This window comes from Canis aureus, chromosome 7 (assembly GCF_053574225.1).
Source record: "Canis aureus isolate CA01 chromosome 7, VMU_Caureus_v.1.0, whole genome shotgun sequence".
Taxonomy (NCBI): domain Eukaryota; kingdom Metazoa; phylum Chordata; class Mammalia; order Carnivora; family Canidae; genus Canis; species Canis aureus.
In genome coordinates this window covers 70,097,431-70,112,327 of record NC_135617.1, presented here as the reverse complement: position 1 = coordinate 70,112,327, position 14,897 = coordinate 70,097,431, and the positions used below count along the sequence as shown (strand labels likewise).

The 14,897-nt window shown below is 50.1% G+C and overlaps 1 protein-coding gene across 5 annotated transcripts; it reads left to right on the top strand.

Annotated features, from left to right (window-relative positions):
- The first annotated feature begins 42 nt into the window (after positions 1-42).
- Positions 43-11,826, top strand: BRD2 (bromodomain containing 2). 5 transcript variants are annotated; one of them, XM_077904509.1, is made up of 13 exons: positions 43-236; positions 2,781-4,090; positions 5,700-6,003; positions 6,609-6,746; positions 7,245-7,383; positions 7,485-7,699; positions 7,792-8,166; positions 8,664-8,792; positions 8,989-9,240; positions 9,357-9,622; positions 10,225-10,529; positions 10,845-10,967; positions 11,079-11,826. In XM_077904509.1, exons 2-13 carry the CDS (start codon positions 4,062-4,064, stop codon positions 11,213-11,215), a joined length of 2,412 nt encoding a protein of 803 aa, XP_077760635.1. In that variant the 5' UTR covers positions 43-236; positions 2,781-4,061; the 3' UTR covers positions 11,216-11,826. The 5 variants fall into 5 exon arrangements, with proteins under 5 accessions (XP_077760635.1, XP_077760636.1, XP_077760634.1 ...); XM_077904510.1 differs by lacking the exon at positions 43-236 and adding an exon at positions 1,846-1,864; XM_077904508.1 differs by lacking the exon at positions 43-236 and adding an exon at positions 2,244-2,396.
- Positions 11,827-14,897: the final 3,071 nt, after the last annotated feature.

Here is a 14,897-nt window from a genome sequence, read left to right as displayed (position 1 = left end):
GGCACGTGACCCGGGTCAGCCAATCTGAGTGTTGCTGACGTGGCGGCGCAGCCCCGACGATCTCCCCACCCCCCCAGCTCACTCGGGAAGGGAGGGGCGGGGGGTTACGCCCCCTCCCCCAACACAGCTTCGGTGTCCCGGGGGGGTGACACCCCGGATTACGTCCTCTTCCCCCCCTCCCCCCGCACCAAGCCGAGGGGAACGTTGGCTCCCCCCTGGAAGATTCCAGGTTCCAGGTGAGAAGGGGCCCTTGGGGGGGCGGGGATGTTGCTAGTTATTTAGAAGCTTAACCAATGGTGGGGAGTCCGGGGGATAATTCTTGGGGTTCAGAGAAGAACCTGAGGGTGGGAGGGTTTGTCCTTCAAACAGTTTACAGCCAATGGGAGCGTGAAGGGGGGGCGAGCGGGAGAGGGCCCCTCAGATGGGGGAGGGGAATGGCCAACCTCGTGCCTCCGTACCAATTGGAGGGCAAAGGGGCGTGGGGGCGGTGTGTCCCCCCATTCCATTCGTCCCCTGGGGGTAGAGGAGTCCGGAGCCAGGTGAGGTTTCTTTTTGGCGGCCGGAGGAGAGAGGTGACCTAGAGGGCTGAGGAGTGGGAGTGGTGACCGTATCGCCTACTCTTGGATGTGAATGGGCAACCTAGGTTGTGAACTGAGATTGTTCCCGGGCGCCCACTCCCTGTCTCCCCAGACTCCGGAAGGAGCGTTTCTGTGCTTTTGTGTCAGCGGTAGGAAGCTCGCAGTCCCCACATGGCATGCTGGAGGTTACGCTTCGAGTCGCTTATCGAGTTTGTGTGCATTCACGTGGACACGGCCTGTGGAGCCTTCTGCACAAACCGTTGCCTCGGCGGGGTCTTAGAAGGCTCAGCATGTGTTACCCCAGGCCGGGGAGGGCTTACAGGCTGAAAGCTTGGGGTTCGCTTGGGAACAGAAACCAAGCCCAAGGTGGGTGCGGGGAGGGCTGTAGAAAGCGTGGTTCAGACAGGAGCGAGTGAGTCTTAGGACCTGAAATGATTTCACAGCTCACAAGGTTTCGGGTTTCTCCAGGGTGGCGTCTTCTGCCTCCTCCATCCCCTCCCCCCATTCCTGAACAGTTCTCTCCTTGTGTACTGCGGGGGAGGGAACGAAAAGGAGGAGAGTTACTTTTCCAAATTCCTGACTAGCTGTTAGCCTCCCCTGTGACTCATGGTGGGGTGGGGGGGGGGAAGGGAGGTTGGGAGGGAGCAGGGAGCAGTGATTTTCCGGAATGCGGGAAAGTAAGCCAGAGTAAGGTCTGGCTGCCCTTTGGCTTTCAAAGACCCAGCATTTTCGCGACCTCCTAAGTTTTTCTTCCCGGCCGGCCCCCCTAATGGGCCTCTGCAAACTTGCGAGGCCTCGGGTGGAGAACTGCAGATTTAGGAGGCTGGGCCACTAGGGGGAGGGGTGGGGGGAGGGGAGCAGGCCTCAGCAAAGTTGCTGTGTCATTGCCCTCCCTACTGCAGCCACCCGCGCCATCCCGCATGTACTTGTGGGGCCGAAGCCTGGTCCCTGCGTGGGGGAGCGCGGTGGTACTAGGGGAAGAGGCTTCCCTCCCGGTGTGCACTTCTCCCCGCAGGGTTTGCCCGACCGGGCTGGTCGAGAAGACGTGAGGTTGGCGGCCATTTTAGACGCAGTGACCGAGGTTAGGGCTCAAGAGCTCCTGCGAAAGGAGGGTGATGTGGTCGGAGCGCAAGGACCTAGGCCCTCACGAGCCTTTCCGGGGTGGAGGTGGAGGCGCTTACGTTCGTTGATTTACATTAATTTCCTTTCTCAGATATGCAGTCAGTTTTCTATCTTCGTATCCAGAGAAGGGGAGCTGGAGAGGGAGACCTCCCGCTAAAGCCCAGGTTGGGGATAATTCTCCCAGAAGGGGTGCGGGGGTTGGGCGGGGGGCCCAGAGACGGCTCGAGAGATCCGGGTCTTGCATTCTCGGTCTTGACTCCAACATAGTCTAGCCCTGTGCGGGTAACCGAATTGTGGGGAAGAGTTAGTGAGTGGGTTGGGGGAGGGGGCGAGACTGAGCTCCCAAAATGGCTCCTGCCCCTCCTCGGAGGCGGACAGCCCGGGGGGAAGGGGAGGAGGGGAGAGAAAGGAGGGGGAGGGTTAATCTGAGCTGCAGCCGCCGCCTCCGCTCGCCCTCCTCCCTGGCGCTGACCGATGGACCAGCCGCTCCGTGGGGAGGACTCCGGACCCTCGTGGGGGGATGGGGGGCCCTGCCGCCCCCGAGGCGGAGGGACCCTAAGAGGGGGGATTCGGGCCTGCCCTCGGGGTTGGGGAGGGCCGGGAGCTTGGGAAGAGGTCTGAGCTCGTCAGAGGGGACTTCGCAGAACTTGTTTTTTCGGCTCTGAGCCGGACACCGGAATGAAGTTTGGGGCGGAGGTGGGTTTCATTTTACAGAGAAATGGGTATGTTTGGAGATTTTGCCTTCACTTTAGGGCTGCTGGGATTTTGCCGAGCAGGCGGATACTTTATGGGCAACTGTGAAGGGATTGGAGAAGTGCTTGGGTGTGCGTTTGGGGAATATCCTAGACTTGGTTGTCTTGTGGGTAAGCTAAGCCTTTGAGAGCCCGTGGATTCTTTGTGCCTTTGTCTTCCGATTATTTGACCTGGGGAAAGGGAAGGATTTTTTAGACTGCAGCAGGCCTGTATTTTTTATTGTGGAGCTCGGGAACGTTAGATCCTTTTGCTACGTTCGGGAGCCCTTAGTTCTCCGCCAGAGAGCAGGCCGCGGCTTCTAAGATGGCGTCTTCTTCCTCCTTTCAGATTGCTCACAGCAGCGGCCTCTTCGCCGAGAATCACCGCCCGCCAGGCGTCCTGCGGCCACACCCTGGCGGGCCCCGGCTGGCTACGCCCACGCGGCCCCTTCAGTCCCGTCGGCCTGGCCAATGGAGGATCTGCAAATGTCACGACCTGCCCGGGCTTGGCAGTCGCCGGTCGCACCGGGCCTGGACGCCTGGGAAGACTTTGTTGCAAGGGGAGGCGGGGAGAAGGCGCTGCACCCATGCCAGCCTCTCTTCCTGGAGTCGTCGAACCACAGCGCAGCCAATTGGCTCAGAGATGTGGCGGTTTGCCGGTTCCCTATGGGTCTATGCGGTACTCTTCTGCCTAGTGACTGACACCTTGGAAATGAAGCCTATGACGTCATCGCTCCAGCGAACCAATAGGAAACGCTCCCGCGGAGAGGTGTTCCGCCCCTTTCGACTCTGCTTCTTCACGCGCGTGAGCGAGCGTGCGCGCGCGGAGGGGGTGGGGGAAATCTCGAACACGGTGGCGCGCATGAGCGGCGAAGCTCCTCCTCCCTGCCTATATATAAAGGGCTGGCGCGGGGCTCGGCGGCGCCATTTCGCGCTGGAGTGGAGCATCCTCTAGAACGAGCTGGAGGATTCTGCCTACTGATAGCCTTCGAGTCGTCGGGGGCCGCCATTGCAATCCACGTCCATCCGTTTGGAAATGGCCTTCGTCTCGGCCTATGACCGGTCCCGGCGGACAGTACAGACCCCATAGAAGCCCCCGACGCTCCCCTTTTTCGGGCCCCGCCCAATCCTCGGAGTCTGTCCACCCCCTCTACTCCGCCCTCAAGAGGATTTCAAAGATGGAGGCGGCGGCTCCCTAAACCACTTTTCGTGTTCATCCGCCTCCATCCGAGATCGAAACGGGACCTCGTCCGCTGCGGGCAGTCCCAGCAGGAAGAGGGGATCCTTGCAGATCAACAGCGGGCAGTATTGACGACGGTGTCCGGGATTGGGGGCCGTCCTAGTGTTTGAGGAGTCCGTCCCCCCTTGCCCGCCTCTGCTGAGGCCGCCGCCATTTTCTCGCTGTCCGCCTCCCGCGGAGCGCGCCAAGCTGCTGGGAGCTCTCCGAGAAGCAGCGGAGAAGACTGCTTTCGTGCCGGCCCGACGGGGGCGGGAGTTGTCGACTGGAGGGCCAAGGGCAGGGGCCCTCCACCCCCCCACTTCCCGGGTTATGCTGGAGCGGGCGGTAAGGGGAACCGAGGCCACCCGGACTTTCCGCGGCTGAGGGCAGCGCCGGTTCCCCGTGGTCAGGATGCTGCAAAACGTGACTCCCCACAGCAAGTAGGTTCTCGCGATCCGCGTGTGGGAAGATGTTGGGGGCTGCGGCACGGGGACGTGGAGCGTCGGGTTCGGAGGGAGGACGGAACCGACTCGGGGCTCGTTGCTATTCCATGGCGCGACTGTTGGCTTTTGGGCTCGCGGAGGGGGTTGGGTGACGGTTTTGGAACGGTGGTCGAGGGCCAGGTACTGCGTATGGAGGGAGTACAGGTTGTCCATTTATACGTTACTTTTCTCGCCGTGGTCCAGTCTAACCTAGTCGAACAGAGCTGGGTTGGCGGCGGAATGTAATGGGAAAGGACAACGTTGAGTGGGGTAGCCGGTCCTGCAGGTGGTGGGTCTGGTGTGTAGCAACGGTTTATCATAGGTCTTTCAGGGTGTTGAGTGGCCACATCAAGCACCTTATAGGGTTGCCATGGTGATAGAGCCTGACTGGCGACGGAGATGGCCAGAGTGGGGCAAAGGGATTACTTTTCGTCTATGGGTTTGTGTGTCCAGCTTAGGTCATTGAGTATTCTTTCAATGACTGAGTCAGTTTTGTGTTGTGTTGAGGATTTGTTTGCATGCGTTTTCTTTGGAGGGGATGTTTTGGATAGCTCTGAGAGTTACATTCGGGGCAGGAGGGTGGAGCTAAGGATTTTAGTCCAGCTCTGCGGATGTAAACAATGAGATCTCCCATGTAGTGTTTGTAGTTCTGGGCCCTGGGATACCCCTGGTCGTGACTAGTAGAGAGAATGTAAGTTTGAACCACTTTGGCTGTCGATTCCCAGAGTCTGGTGCTAGAGTGGGAGCCGTTAATGTAATTTTTTTGGCGGCGTGGTGGGTGGTCCATCACTATCCAGCTGAAATGTGCTGACCTTGACTGGGGACTGGGCCGGGTCTATTTTTGAGTCTTTTGGAGGAGGGAGAGGAATTCGAGTAATTTCTGGGGTCTGGCAGTTGGATTATTCCAGGCCCTGAAGTCTGACAAATGCCCCCCTTGTCTCAAAATATGTTGGTAAGGTTTTCCGTTAGGTTTCTGATTCATTCTCTACTAAAAATTAAACAGAGCTTGTGGGGAGGATGATGGTGTGTTCTCTTGTGCCCAGATGGATTCTTAGGTGTCTCATCAGCATTTTGTAAAATTTGCTTCCTATTTTGTTCCGCTTTTCACTCGTTTCCCTCAGGCTCAACCACCATGGCAACCACCAAGCCCCTAGTGAGGAGGAAGCTTGGGGCTTGTGCTTCTTTGCTCCACCCATTTTGCTTAAGTCCCATCCTGTAAAGCTCGTAGATGCTTTGCTGTTATTCTATATGAGAAATTGTTTTGGGGCTTTACTTTTAAAGGAGTGATTTAAAAAATAATAAATAAATAAATGAATAAATAAGTGAGTGGTAAAGCTTGTCGGAATCTGGATAAGTGTACTCAACGTAGGGAAATAAAAAGTGGGGGAGGGGCAAGAACAAAATCTCCACTGATTGTTGGGATATGCTGGCTGTGGTTAAGATCCACTTCCGTAAGCTTGATTGTTTCTCACCAAATTCAAAACCTGGATTTATTGAGTATGTAGTATAAGTGGCAGTACTGATTTTCATAAAATTACAACATCTAATTATGCCTCCCATTTCACAGGCTCCCTGGGGAGGGGAATGCAGGGTTACTGGGGCTGGGCCCAGAGGCAGCAGCACCAGGGAAAAGGATTCGGAAGCCCTCTCTGTTGTATGAGGGATTTGAGAGCCCTACAATGGCTTCAGTGCCAGCTTTACAACTGACCCCTGCCAACCCACCACCCCCGGAGGTGTCCAATCCCAAAAAGCCAGGACGGGTTACCAACCAGCTTCAATACCTGCACAAGGTGGTGATGAAGGCTCTGTGGAAACATCAGTTTGCATGGCCCTTTAGGCAGCCTGTGGATGCCGTCAAACTGGGTCTGCCGGTGAGTAGGGATACTGGAGTCGGGAGGTATTGGGAATGAAGAAGAATGTGTGTGAGTAGAGGTGGGCTGCTTAGTATAGGTGCTGCGGCCCCTAGGGAGTTCCCATCTCTCTCCTGTAGGGCAGGTAGCCACCAGATATCTGGATTCTTGGTCCTTTGTGATTATTGATCCAACCGCTTGCTATCTTGGCATCTCTCATTGTGCCCCCTCCATGTGTCCTTCCTTAACTTTTGTGCCCTGGCTCCATTTTACAGATTCCCACCCCAGGTTGGGAGAGGACCACGGTGGCCAAAATTCTTAGCTTCTTCCTCTCCCTCATGCAGCCCATGGATAGCCAGCCCCAGAGGTAATGTTTCAGGATGGGAAACCTTGCAGAGTGGGTGGGAGATGGGTGGTTAGGGAAAGGCATAGATAGGGGCCTCCAACCGGGTGTTAAGAATCTCGTTCCATTTTTTCTCTGTCCTTAGTTTAATTGGGGCCGCAGTTTAGGGGAATACATATTTTGCATAGGGGATGTGTATGTGTGTGTGTGTGTTTGCTGGGGTCAGTAGTTTGTCTAGGAAAACTGGCATTTTCAGTGACTGATCTAGCGTTTCTTTCTCTAGGATTATCACAAAATCATAAAACAGCCTATGGACATGGGTACCATTAAGAGGAGACTTGAAAACAACTATTACTGGGCTGCTTCAGAATGTATGCAGGATTTTAACACCATGTTCACCAATTGTTACATCTACAACAAGGTGAGTTTTTTTATGTGTTTATTAATAGGTGGAGAGAGAGTGCTTATGTTATTATTTTATTGGTATAATGTTTGAAGGTGTTTTCAAAGTAGGTAGGATCTAGAAAATCTGAGCTCCAAAGGATACCCCTGAGCACAGTGATGGGATGTGGCTTCAGAAATCTGAAGGTGAAGGTTATTTAAGTAGAACATTTTCATACTTGGGGATGATGACCCTGTTTCTCAAAAGAAATCTCCAGAGAGATTTTTGCTGAGTAGAGCGGAATGTATTCTCCTTGAGAATCTCATTCCCTTACATTTGAACTTTCATTATTTACTGCATATTGATGGACAATTGGGAGGATATGGAGATAAGTAGCCCAACCAGTGTGGTGGTTCTTAGTAATTATGACAAAGTTGGAGAGGTGATAGTAGTATTTGGACCTAGGAATAGGAATGCCTTTGAGAAAACTGATGTGTCTGCCTTTAACTGGTATTTGAATCTTTTTGTTTCCTGTAGCCCACTGATGATATTGTCCTGATGGCACAAACATTGGAAAAGATCTTCCTACAGAAAGTGGCATCAATGCCACAAGAGGAACAAGAGCTTGTGGTGACCATCCCTAAGAACAGCCACAAGAAGGGGGCCAAATTAGCAGGTAGGAAGAGCCGCAGTTTTCCTAATGGAGATAAGATGGGGAAAGATAACAGAACTAATCTTTTTTTTTTCTCTCTCCCACCCCACCCCCCCCACCCCCAGCACTCCAGGGCAGCATCACCAGTGCCCACCAGGTGCCGGCTGTTTCTTCTGTGTCTCACACAGCTCTATATACTCCACCACCTGAGATACCTACCACTGTCCTCAACATTCCCCACCCATCAGTCATCTCTTCTCCCCTTCTCAAGTCCTTACACTCTGCTGGACCCCAGCTCCTTGCCGTCTCTGCAGCTCCCCCAGCCCAGCCCCTTGCCAAGGTACAGATGTGTGGATTTCTTTGGGCAATGGGAAGGGAAAGGTCTTGAATGAGGTGGACCCTAAAAGGCTCACATCTTATTTTTCTCTACAGAAAAAAGGCGTAAAGCGGAAAGCAGATACTACCACACCTACTCCTACAGCCATCCTGGCTCCTGGTTCCCCAGCTAGCCCCCCTGGGAGTCTTGAGGCTAAGGCAGCACGTCTTCCCCCTATGCGTAGAGAGAGTGGCCGCCCCATCAAGCCCCCACGCAAAGACTTGCCTGACTCTCAGCAACAACACCAGAGCTCCAAGAAAGGAAAGCTGTCAGAACAGTTAAAACATTGCAATGGCATTTTGAAAGAGTTGCTCTCTAAGAAGCATGCTGCCTATGCCTGGCCTTTCTATAAACCAGTGGACGCTTCTGCTCTTGGCCTGCATGACTACCATGACATCATTAAGCACCCCATGGACCTCAGCACTGTCAAGGTACCCACTGCATGGGGCAGATGGGATGCTCAGGCAGTGATTGGAACTTTGGGTTCAATAAAACAATCAGTGACTTCTTACAGGCACACGGCGATCTTGATTCTTGGTATTTTATTTTTATAAAACAACGGGACAGGAGGTTAAGTACTTGATAATAGTATTTTTTTGGGAGTTGAAAACTGTATGGTGAGTTTTGTTTTCAAAGCAATATTAATGTCTAAGTGCTACTTAAGAGAATTGGGTTAGGGGAGTAAGGGGTTGGAAGGATAGGCCACCCATCCACCCCTATCACTTAGAAATGGTTTTTTTTTCTAGACGTAGATATTTCTTCAACCCACCCAAATTCCTTTGACTTCACACTTGAACCCCAGAGCATAGATCTTTAAGGTCATCCCTACTGTGCTCTCAAGAGAGGGCTACTCTTGCGGTGTCTGGGGTTGGCAGGGAAAGGTGAGTCTTCCTGCCTGTGCAGCTTCTGATGCTGCCTCCTTCTGCAGCGGAAGATGGAGAATCGTGATTACCGGGATGCACAGGAGTTTGCTGCTGATGTGCGGCTTATGTTCTCCAACTGCTATAAGTACAATCCACCAGACCACGATGTTGTGGCCATGGCACGAAAGCTACAGGTGAGTGTCACAGTTGGAATTTGAAGAACAAATGAGTCTGGGGTAGGGAGCTTTTTGTCCTCTGCTGTACCACCTTATTGTGAGGCTGTCCCAGTATATACAGTTTGTAAATTGGAGCTGTACCTTAACACTAGGTGGCTGGGTGTAATCGTGGGACCATTCACTAGTGTGGTTCTGAGGATGCCTTTTTCCCTAGGATGTATTTGAGTTCCGTTACGCCAAGATGCCGGATGAACCACTGGAACCAGGGCCTTTACCAGTCTCTACTGCCTTGCCACCTGGGTTAGCCAAATCCTCTTCAGAGTCCTCCAGCGAGGAAAGTAGCAGTGAGAGCTCTTCTGAAGAAGACGAGGAAGAAGACGAAGAGGAGGAGGAGGAAGAAGAGGAGAGTGAAAGCTCGGACTCCGAGGAAGAAAGGGCTCATAGACTGGCTGAACTACAGGAGCAGGTATCTTGTCACTCGGTTTATTTTGTGAAGTTGTTTATTTTGCCCTAAAATTTCTTTTTTACTCCTTTTATTCTGCTTTATTTTTCTGATTATACCTCTGAATTTTTGGTCTCCAGCTTAGGGCAGTACATGAACAACTGGCTGCCCTGTCCCAAGGCCCAATATCCAAGCCAAAGCGGAAGAGAGAAAAAAAAGAGAAAAAGAAGAAACGGAAGGCAGAGAAGCATCGAGGCCGAGCTGGGGTTGATGAAGATGACAAGGGATCTCGGGCACCCCGCCCGTCTCAGCCCAAGAAGTCCAAGAAAGCGAGTGGCAGTGGGGGTGGCAGTGCTGCTACACTAGGCCCCCCTGGCTTTGGACCTTCTGGAGGAAGTGGCACCAAGTAAGTTATAAGAGAGTAGGAAGCAGAGACCAGCTTGGCTATTATAATCTCAGGGTGGGGGGTGTGTGTGTGAAGTTTTATCTAAGCCAGAGGTCAACAAATGTTTAATTGGCAAGGTAACAAGTACTGATTTTGAGAACTGTAGAGTTCCAAAGTTCCACCCTGGTGGAATAATGCAAAAGCAGCCATAGATATTATGGAAGCGTGGGTTTAGAACTATTCTAATAAAACTTTATTTACATGAAAACTAGTGACTAGCTAGATTTGTCTTCTAATTTGTTCCTTCTCTCTGCACCAATAAATGCGTAGTTTTTCTTGTTTTCCACAAGTAGTAGTTTAGGGAGCAACAAGATGAGTTTCTGTCAGTATACCAACATCTAGTTCTCAAAGCCCAAAATAAATGTAAAGTGCTTGGCATGTGAGAAGGTCTGTTTTCCTGAGGAATATTCTAGTATCTCAACTCTAGTTGGCTCACCATTACCCTTGTGGGAAAACTGAAGCTTCACTCTGGCAGGAAATTAAGACTTCTGGATTTAAATACTGGGAATGTGTCGGGAGAGATTAGTGATGCTTCCCTAATTGATAATTTTTTGCCTATATAGACTGCCCAAAAAGGCCACAAAGACAGCCCCACCTGCCCTGCCTACAGGCTATGATTCAGAAGAGGAGGAAGAAAGCAGACCCATGAGTTACGATGAAAAGCGACAGTTGAGTTTGGACATCAACAAATTACCTGGGGAGAAATTGGGTCGAGTTGTGCACATAATTCAGGCCAGAGAGCCCTCTTTGCGTGACTCAAACCCAGAAGAGATTGAGATCGATTTTGAAACCCTCAAGCCATCCACGCTTAGAGAGCTTGAGCGATATGTCCTTTCCTGCTTACGAAAGAAACCTCGAAAGCCCTATAGTGAGTATGAAATGACCCTTTAGCACATTAATCCGGCAATCCTCAAGTAATTCTGAGGACAGTGCGGAAGAGGGTACTAGGGTATGCTTGCAGTCCGGATTGTCCACTTCTGAAGGTGTGGGGATTTGTTGGTTTCCTGATCAGGAAAGGAACTTTGCCGAAGGGAAACTGGGGGAAAATTAGGAAGACAAACCACGAGAGACTCCTGACTGGAAAACAAAGGATTGCAGAAGGTGTGGGGGGGGGGGGCATAGGGTGACTAGGTGACGGGCACTTTATGGCAATCCTTAGACCTGGAGTGTTTCTTACTTCTAGCCATTAAGAAACCTGTGGGAAAGACCAAGGAAGAGCTGGCTTTGGAAAAGAAGCGAGAACTAGAAAAGCGATTACAAGATGTTAGTGGGCAGCTCAATTCCACCAAAAAGCCCCCCAAGAAAGGTAAGTATTCCTGTAAGGTACTATAGATTTACCACATCCCCCTTTCTTGACTCTTTCCTTGACAAACGGAGATCAGACTTGTACAATTTACCCTTCAATTTTGTTACGCAGCAAGTGAGAAAACTGAGTCCTCGTCAACACAGCAAGTAGCAGTGTCACGCCTCAGCGCTTCCAGCTCCAGCTCAGATTCCAGCTCCTCCTCCTCCTCATCCTCTTCTTCAGACACCAGTGATTCAGACTCAGGCTAAGGGGCCAGGCCAGATGGGGCAGGAGGCTCCGCAGGACCGGACCCTTATACCACCCTGCCCCGCCCCTTCCCCCCCTTTGCTGTGATACTTCCTCATCTCCTCCCCCCTCCCTCCCACTGTAGGAGAGCTGGCTCTGCAAGGGGGAGGGGTGCAGGGACATTTACTGAAGGAGGGACTTAAATGGACAAAGTTAAGATGGAGTTCCCAGCCCCATTGAGAGTGACCTCTTGGGCATAGAGCCCCCATTCGAAATGACTGGGGCGGGGCACGGGTACAGGGTGAGAGTGGGCAAAGGCCCTGATCCAGGGTTAACCTGAGGCCATAGCTGCCCTGTTCACTTGTAAAGGCCCTGTTTTGAGGTTGTTTGTTCTAATTTATTTTAAGCTAGGTAAGTCTGAGGGGTGTGGGGCCATGGTCCCCTCGGCCTCCATGGGGAGGGAAGAAGGGGGAGCTCTTTTTTTACGTTGACTTTTTTTTCTACTCTGTTTTCCCTTTTCCTTCTGCTCCATTTGGGGCCCCTGGGGGTTTCAGTCATCTCCCCATTTGGTCCCTTGGATTGTCTTTCTTTGTCTGTTGATTCTAACTTGTAAATAAAGAAAATATTATTCAAATTTTGAGTTACCTTAATAATGTTTGCTTTGTAGTGTTTCAAAAGGAACGTAATAGAGTATTGAGGAAAGTATTTTTGAAGTGAGGAAAAGGGAAGAGACCTCTTGTGGTTGGATTGCCTTAGTTGTTACCCCAGTAGTAGGCTGTTAGCTGTGCTGATAAGTCAGTTCATCTACTTTTTATAAAGTGAATCCTAAATAACACTCAGGTTCATGGTTTGTTCTGGTTTAGTGTTTGGTTTTGTTGTTAAGATTCATTTATTTAAAGAGAGCACAACAAAAAAAAAATAATAAAAATAAAGAGAGCACAAGTGGGAGGGGCAGAGGAAGAGCAAGTCAATCCTAAGCAGACTCCACACTGATTGCCAAGCCTGACTTAGGCTCAGTCTCCCAACCTGAGCTGAAACCAAGGGGTGCTTAACCAATTGCACTGCTCAGGTGCCCCTGGTCTGGTTTAAATAGAGGAAAAGCTAAGAGGTGTCTGGCTCATTTGATACTTTGATCAAGTTTAGGATTCAAGGTTTAAGATGGGTTCTGAGGTTTTTTCCTTTACATAAAATTATGTATGTATGGATTGTCTCCTGAACACACTTGAACCAAATGTGAATAGAATGAAACCTAACCACAACAGCAGGTGTTTTTGTGTTCTGCATCTGACTTGAGAAGGCAGTTGTGCTTACTTTTATAAGCTTTGGCCTCAAATTCCAGATTTATGGCCCTCGGGCACAGTACATTAATAGAACACAAAACAGCAATTTTTTGCCAAATCCAGATCACAATTCCTCTCCATAAATTTAACCCCTTGTCTTGCTGAGGAAAGAGTCTAGTTCAGGGAACTGGGACACGTGGGTTCTGGAACTGGGGACTTAGAAGACATTATAGCCTAGTAAAACAGGCCACTGCAAAAAATGAACTTGGAAGTGTAAGGGCTAGGAATTTTTTTTTTTTTTTAAGATTTATTTATTCAGAGAGAGAGGCAGAGACAGGCAGAGGGAGAAGCAGGCTCCATGCAGGAAGCCCGACGTGGGACTCGATCCTGGGTCTCCAGGATCACACCCTGGGCTGCAGCGGCGCTAAACCGCTGCACCACCAGGGCTGCCCTAGGAATTGTTAATGTAGAGAAAATATTCTGCTCTGAATAATGTTGCCAGAAAGGAGAAAGTACAGGGTAGAATCTGATTTGGAGATGGTAGTAAAGATTTTGGAATCAATAAGTTTGACTGTAGCAGGGATTCTCAACCCTTACCACATGTATTAGGGCTCCAGTAAAGCTTTTTAAAAATACTGCAGTAATTTCAACTTTCTGTCTTTATGAATTCTAAGTTGAAGCTTGGGCAATAACTACCCAAAAGTTCAGGAGATGGTAATGTCTCACCAGGGTTGAGAACCACTGAAGTGTTTTTGGAAAGCCCTTAGCTTGAAAAGGGACAAAGAACCCTCAGTTGGGCTTTTGGGCCAACTTAACTGTACAATTCAGAGAATGAATCTTGGAACTTTTGAGCTCTGATCTTGAAGAATGATAGAAAAGATTGAGGATGTTTTTGTGGCTCCGGCATCTAACTTCAGCCCAGGTTATGATCCCGGGGTCCTGGGATCAAGCCCTGCATCCGATCCCAGCTCTGTGGGGAGCCTGCTTCTATCCCCTGCTAGTTCTCTTACTCTCTAAAGTGAAATCTTTAATTAAAAAAAAAAAAAAAAAACTTGGCATACTTTTAATAGAATTTGTTGTGGGGGTGGAATAAAATCTAAAAAGGAGTAACATGGTTTGTTAGAGGCATGTATATAATATGTCCAGGATTATATCTCATTTCAAAAAGAATACAAAGTGAGTTGGATTAGTTGAGGGTGGAGGCTAGCTGCAGAATCTTAAGGTAGTATGGCTGCGTTGCCTTGCATTCGTATACTCTTAAAGACTAGTCTGGGAAAGTGAATTTCAGCTATCAAAATGGGAGTTTCTGATGTCTTTGGCAGCTCCTTAGAAGTATAACCTGAACTGGGAACAAGTGCTGTCAGAATGGGCAGATTGGCTCATCCCCTTGACTGCAGAACCACTTGAGACGGAAAGAGTTTCCAGACCTGTGTTAGACTTCCTACTCTGCCATATCAGGCCATTTTCAAGTGTACATGGATTTCCTGAGACTCAAAGTTTTTTGGTAGAGTCCTTGCTGTGGTCTCTGACCCATAGTTTGGTAAATCTGTCCTTTGATTTACTTTCTCCCCTCAGTTGAATTTTTCCTGGTCCAAGTCCCAGCTTTATCCCATACGCTTTAGGCATGGTAATAGTTTTGAAGAGGCAGAGTGGTAGCTTGGTTCAAATTCCTGTCTTCCAAAGTAACCAATCTGTAGCCTAACAGGACACAAATGTGGAGTCCTGTGGGTATCCCTCCCATGTTCTTCCCAGCTCTTGAAATCATGGGTTCCACTGCCTGACTCTTAGGCCATTTGCTCTAATGTCTCCTGTGGGAGTTTTTTAATCAGTCAACACATTTTACAGAGTTCCTTGGTTGCCTTTTATTTTAACAACCACGTCAATAGACCAGACACGGCTAAGCTCTGCCAAGTCGAGCATGGGGTTGAAAATTAGAGCACAAGCCCTGCCCTCAAGAAGCTTGCTCTGTCAAAGTTGAACTCTTAACACGATCCATATATGGTGCTGATGGTCTCCAAGATAAAGGCATGAATTGGTCTTCCCAGATACTTCCTGCTTATTAGAGTATGCCAATGTGTGGATCCCAGTCTCCACCCCTGCCAACCTTGCTCTCAGAACTATCTTGATTGGAGTTATTCTCCTGGTCTGGCCCCAAATCACCTTGAGAGAGGTGTTCCTGAGCAGTGAGAGGAACTGGTAGAGTTGGGTAGGGGATGGGAATGGTGGTAGGGAACTGAACTGATGTCTCCCAGGATCTCCCATCTTTGTTTCTTTCCCCTTTACTGGATCCTAAGTTTAATTCAAGCTCTGCAAAACCCCACTAGCTGGTCTCTAGCACTAAATGAGACAGCTTGCTGCACCCATAGTGTGTGGGAGGACAACATTAGGTAATCACAGTTTTTAAGAAAAAGTGTACTTCTAGCCT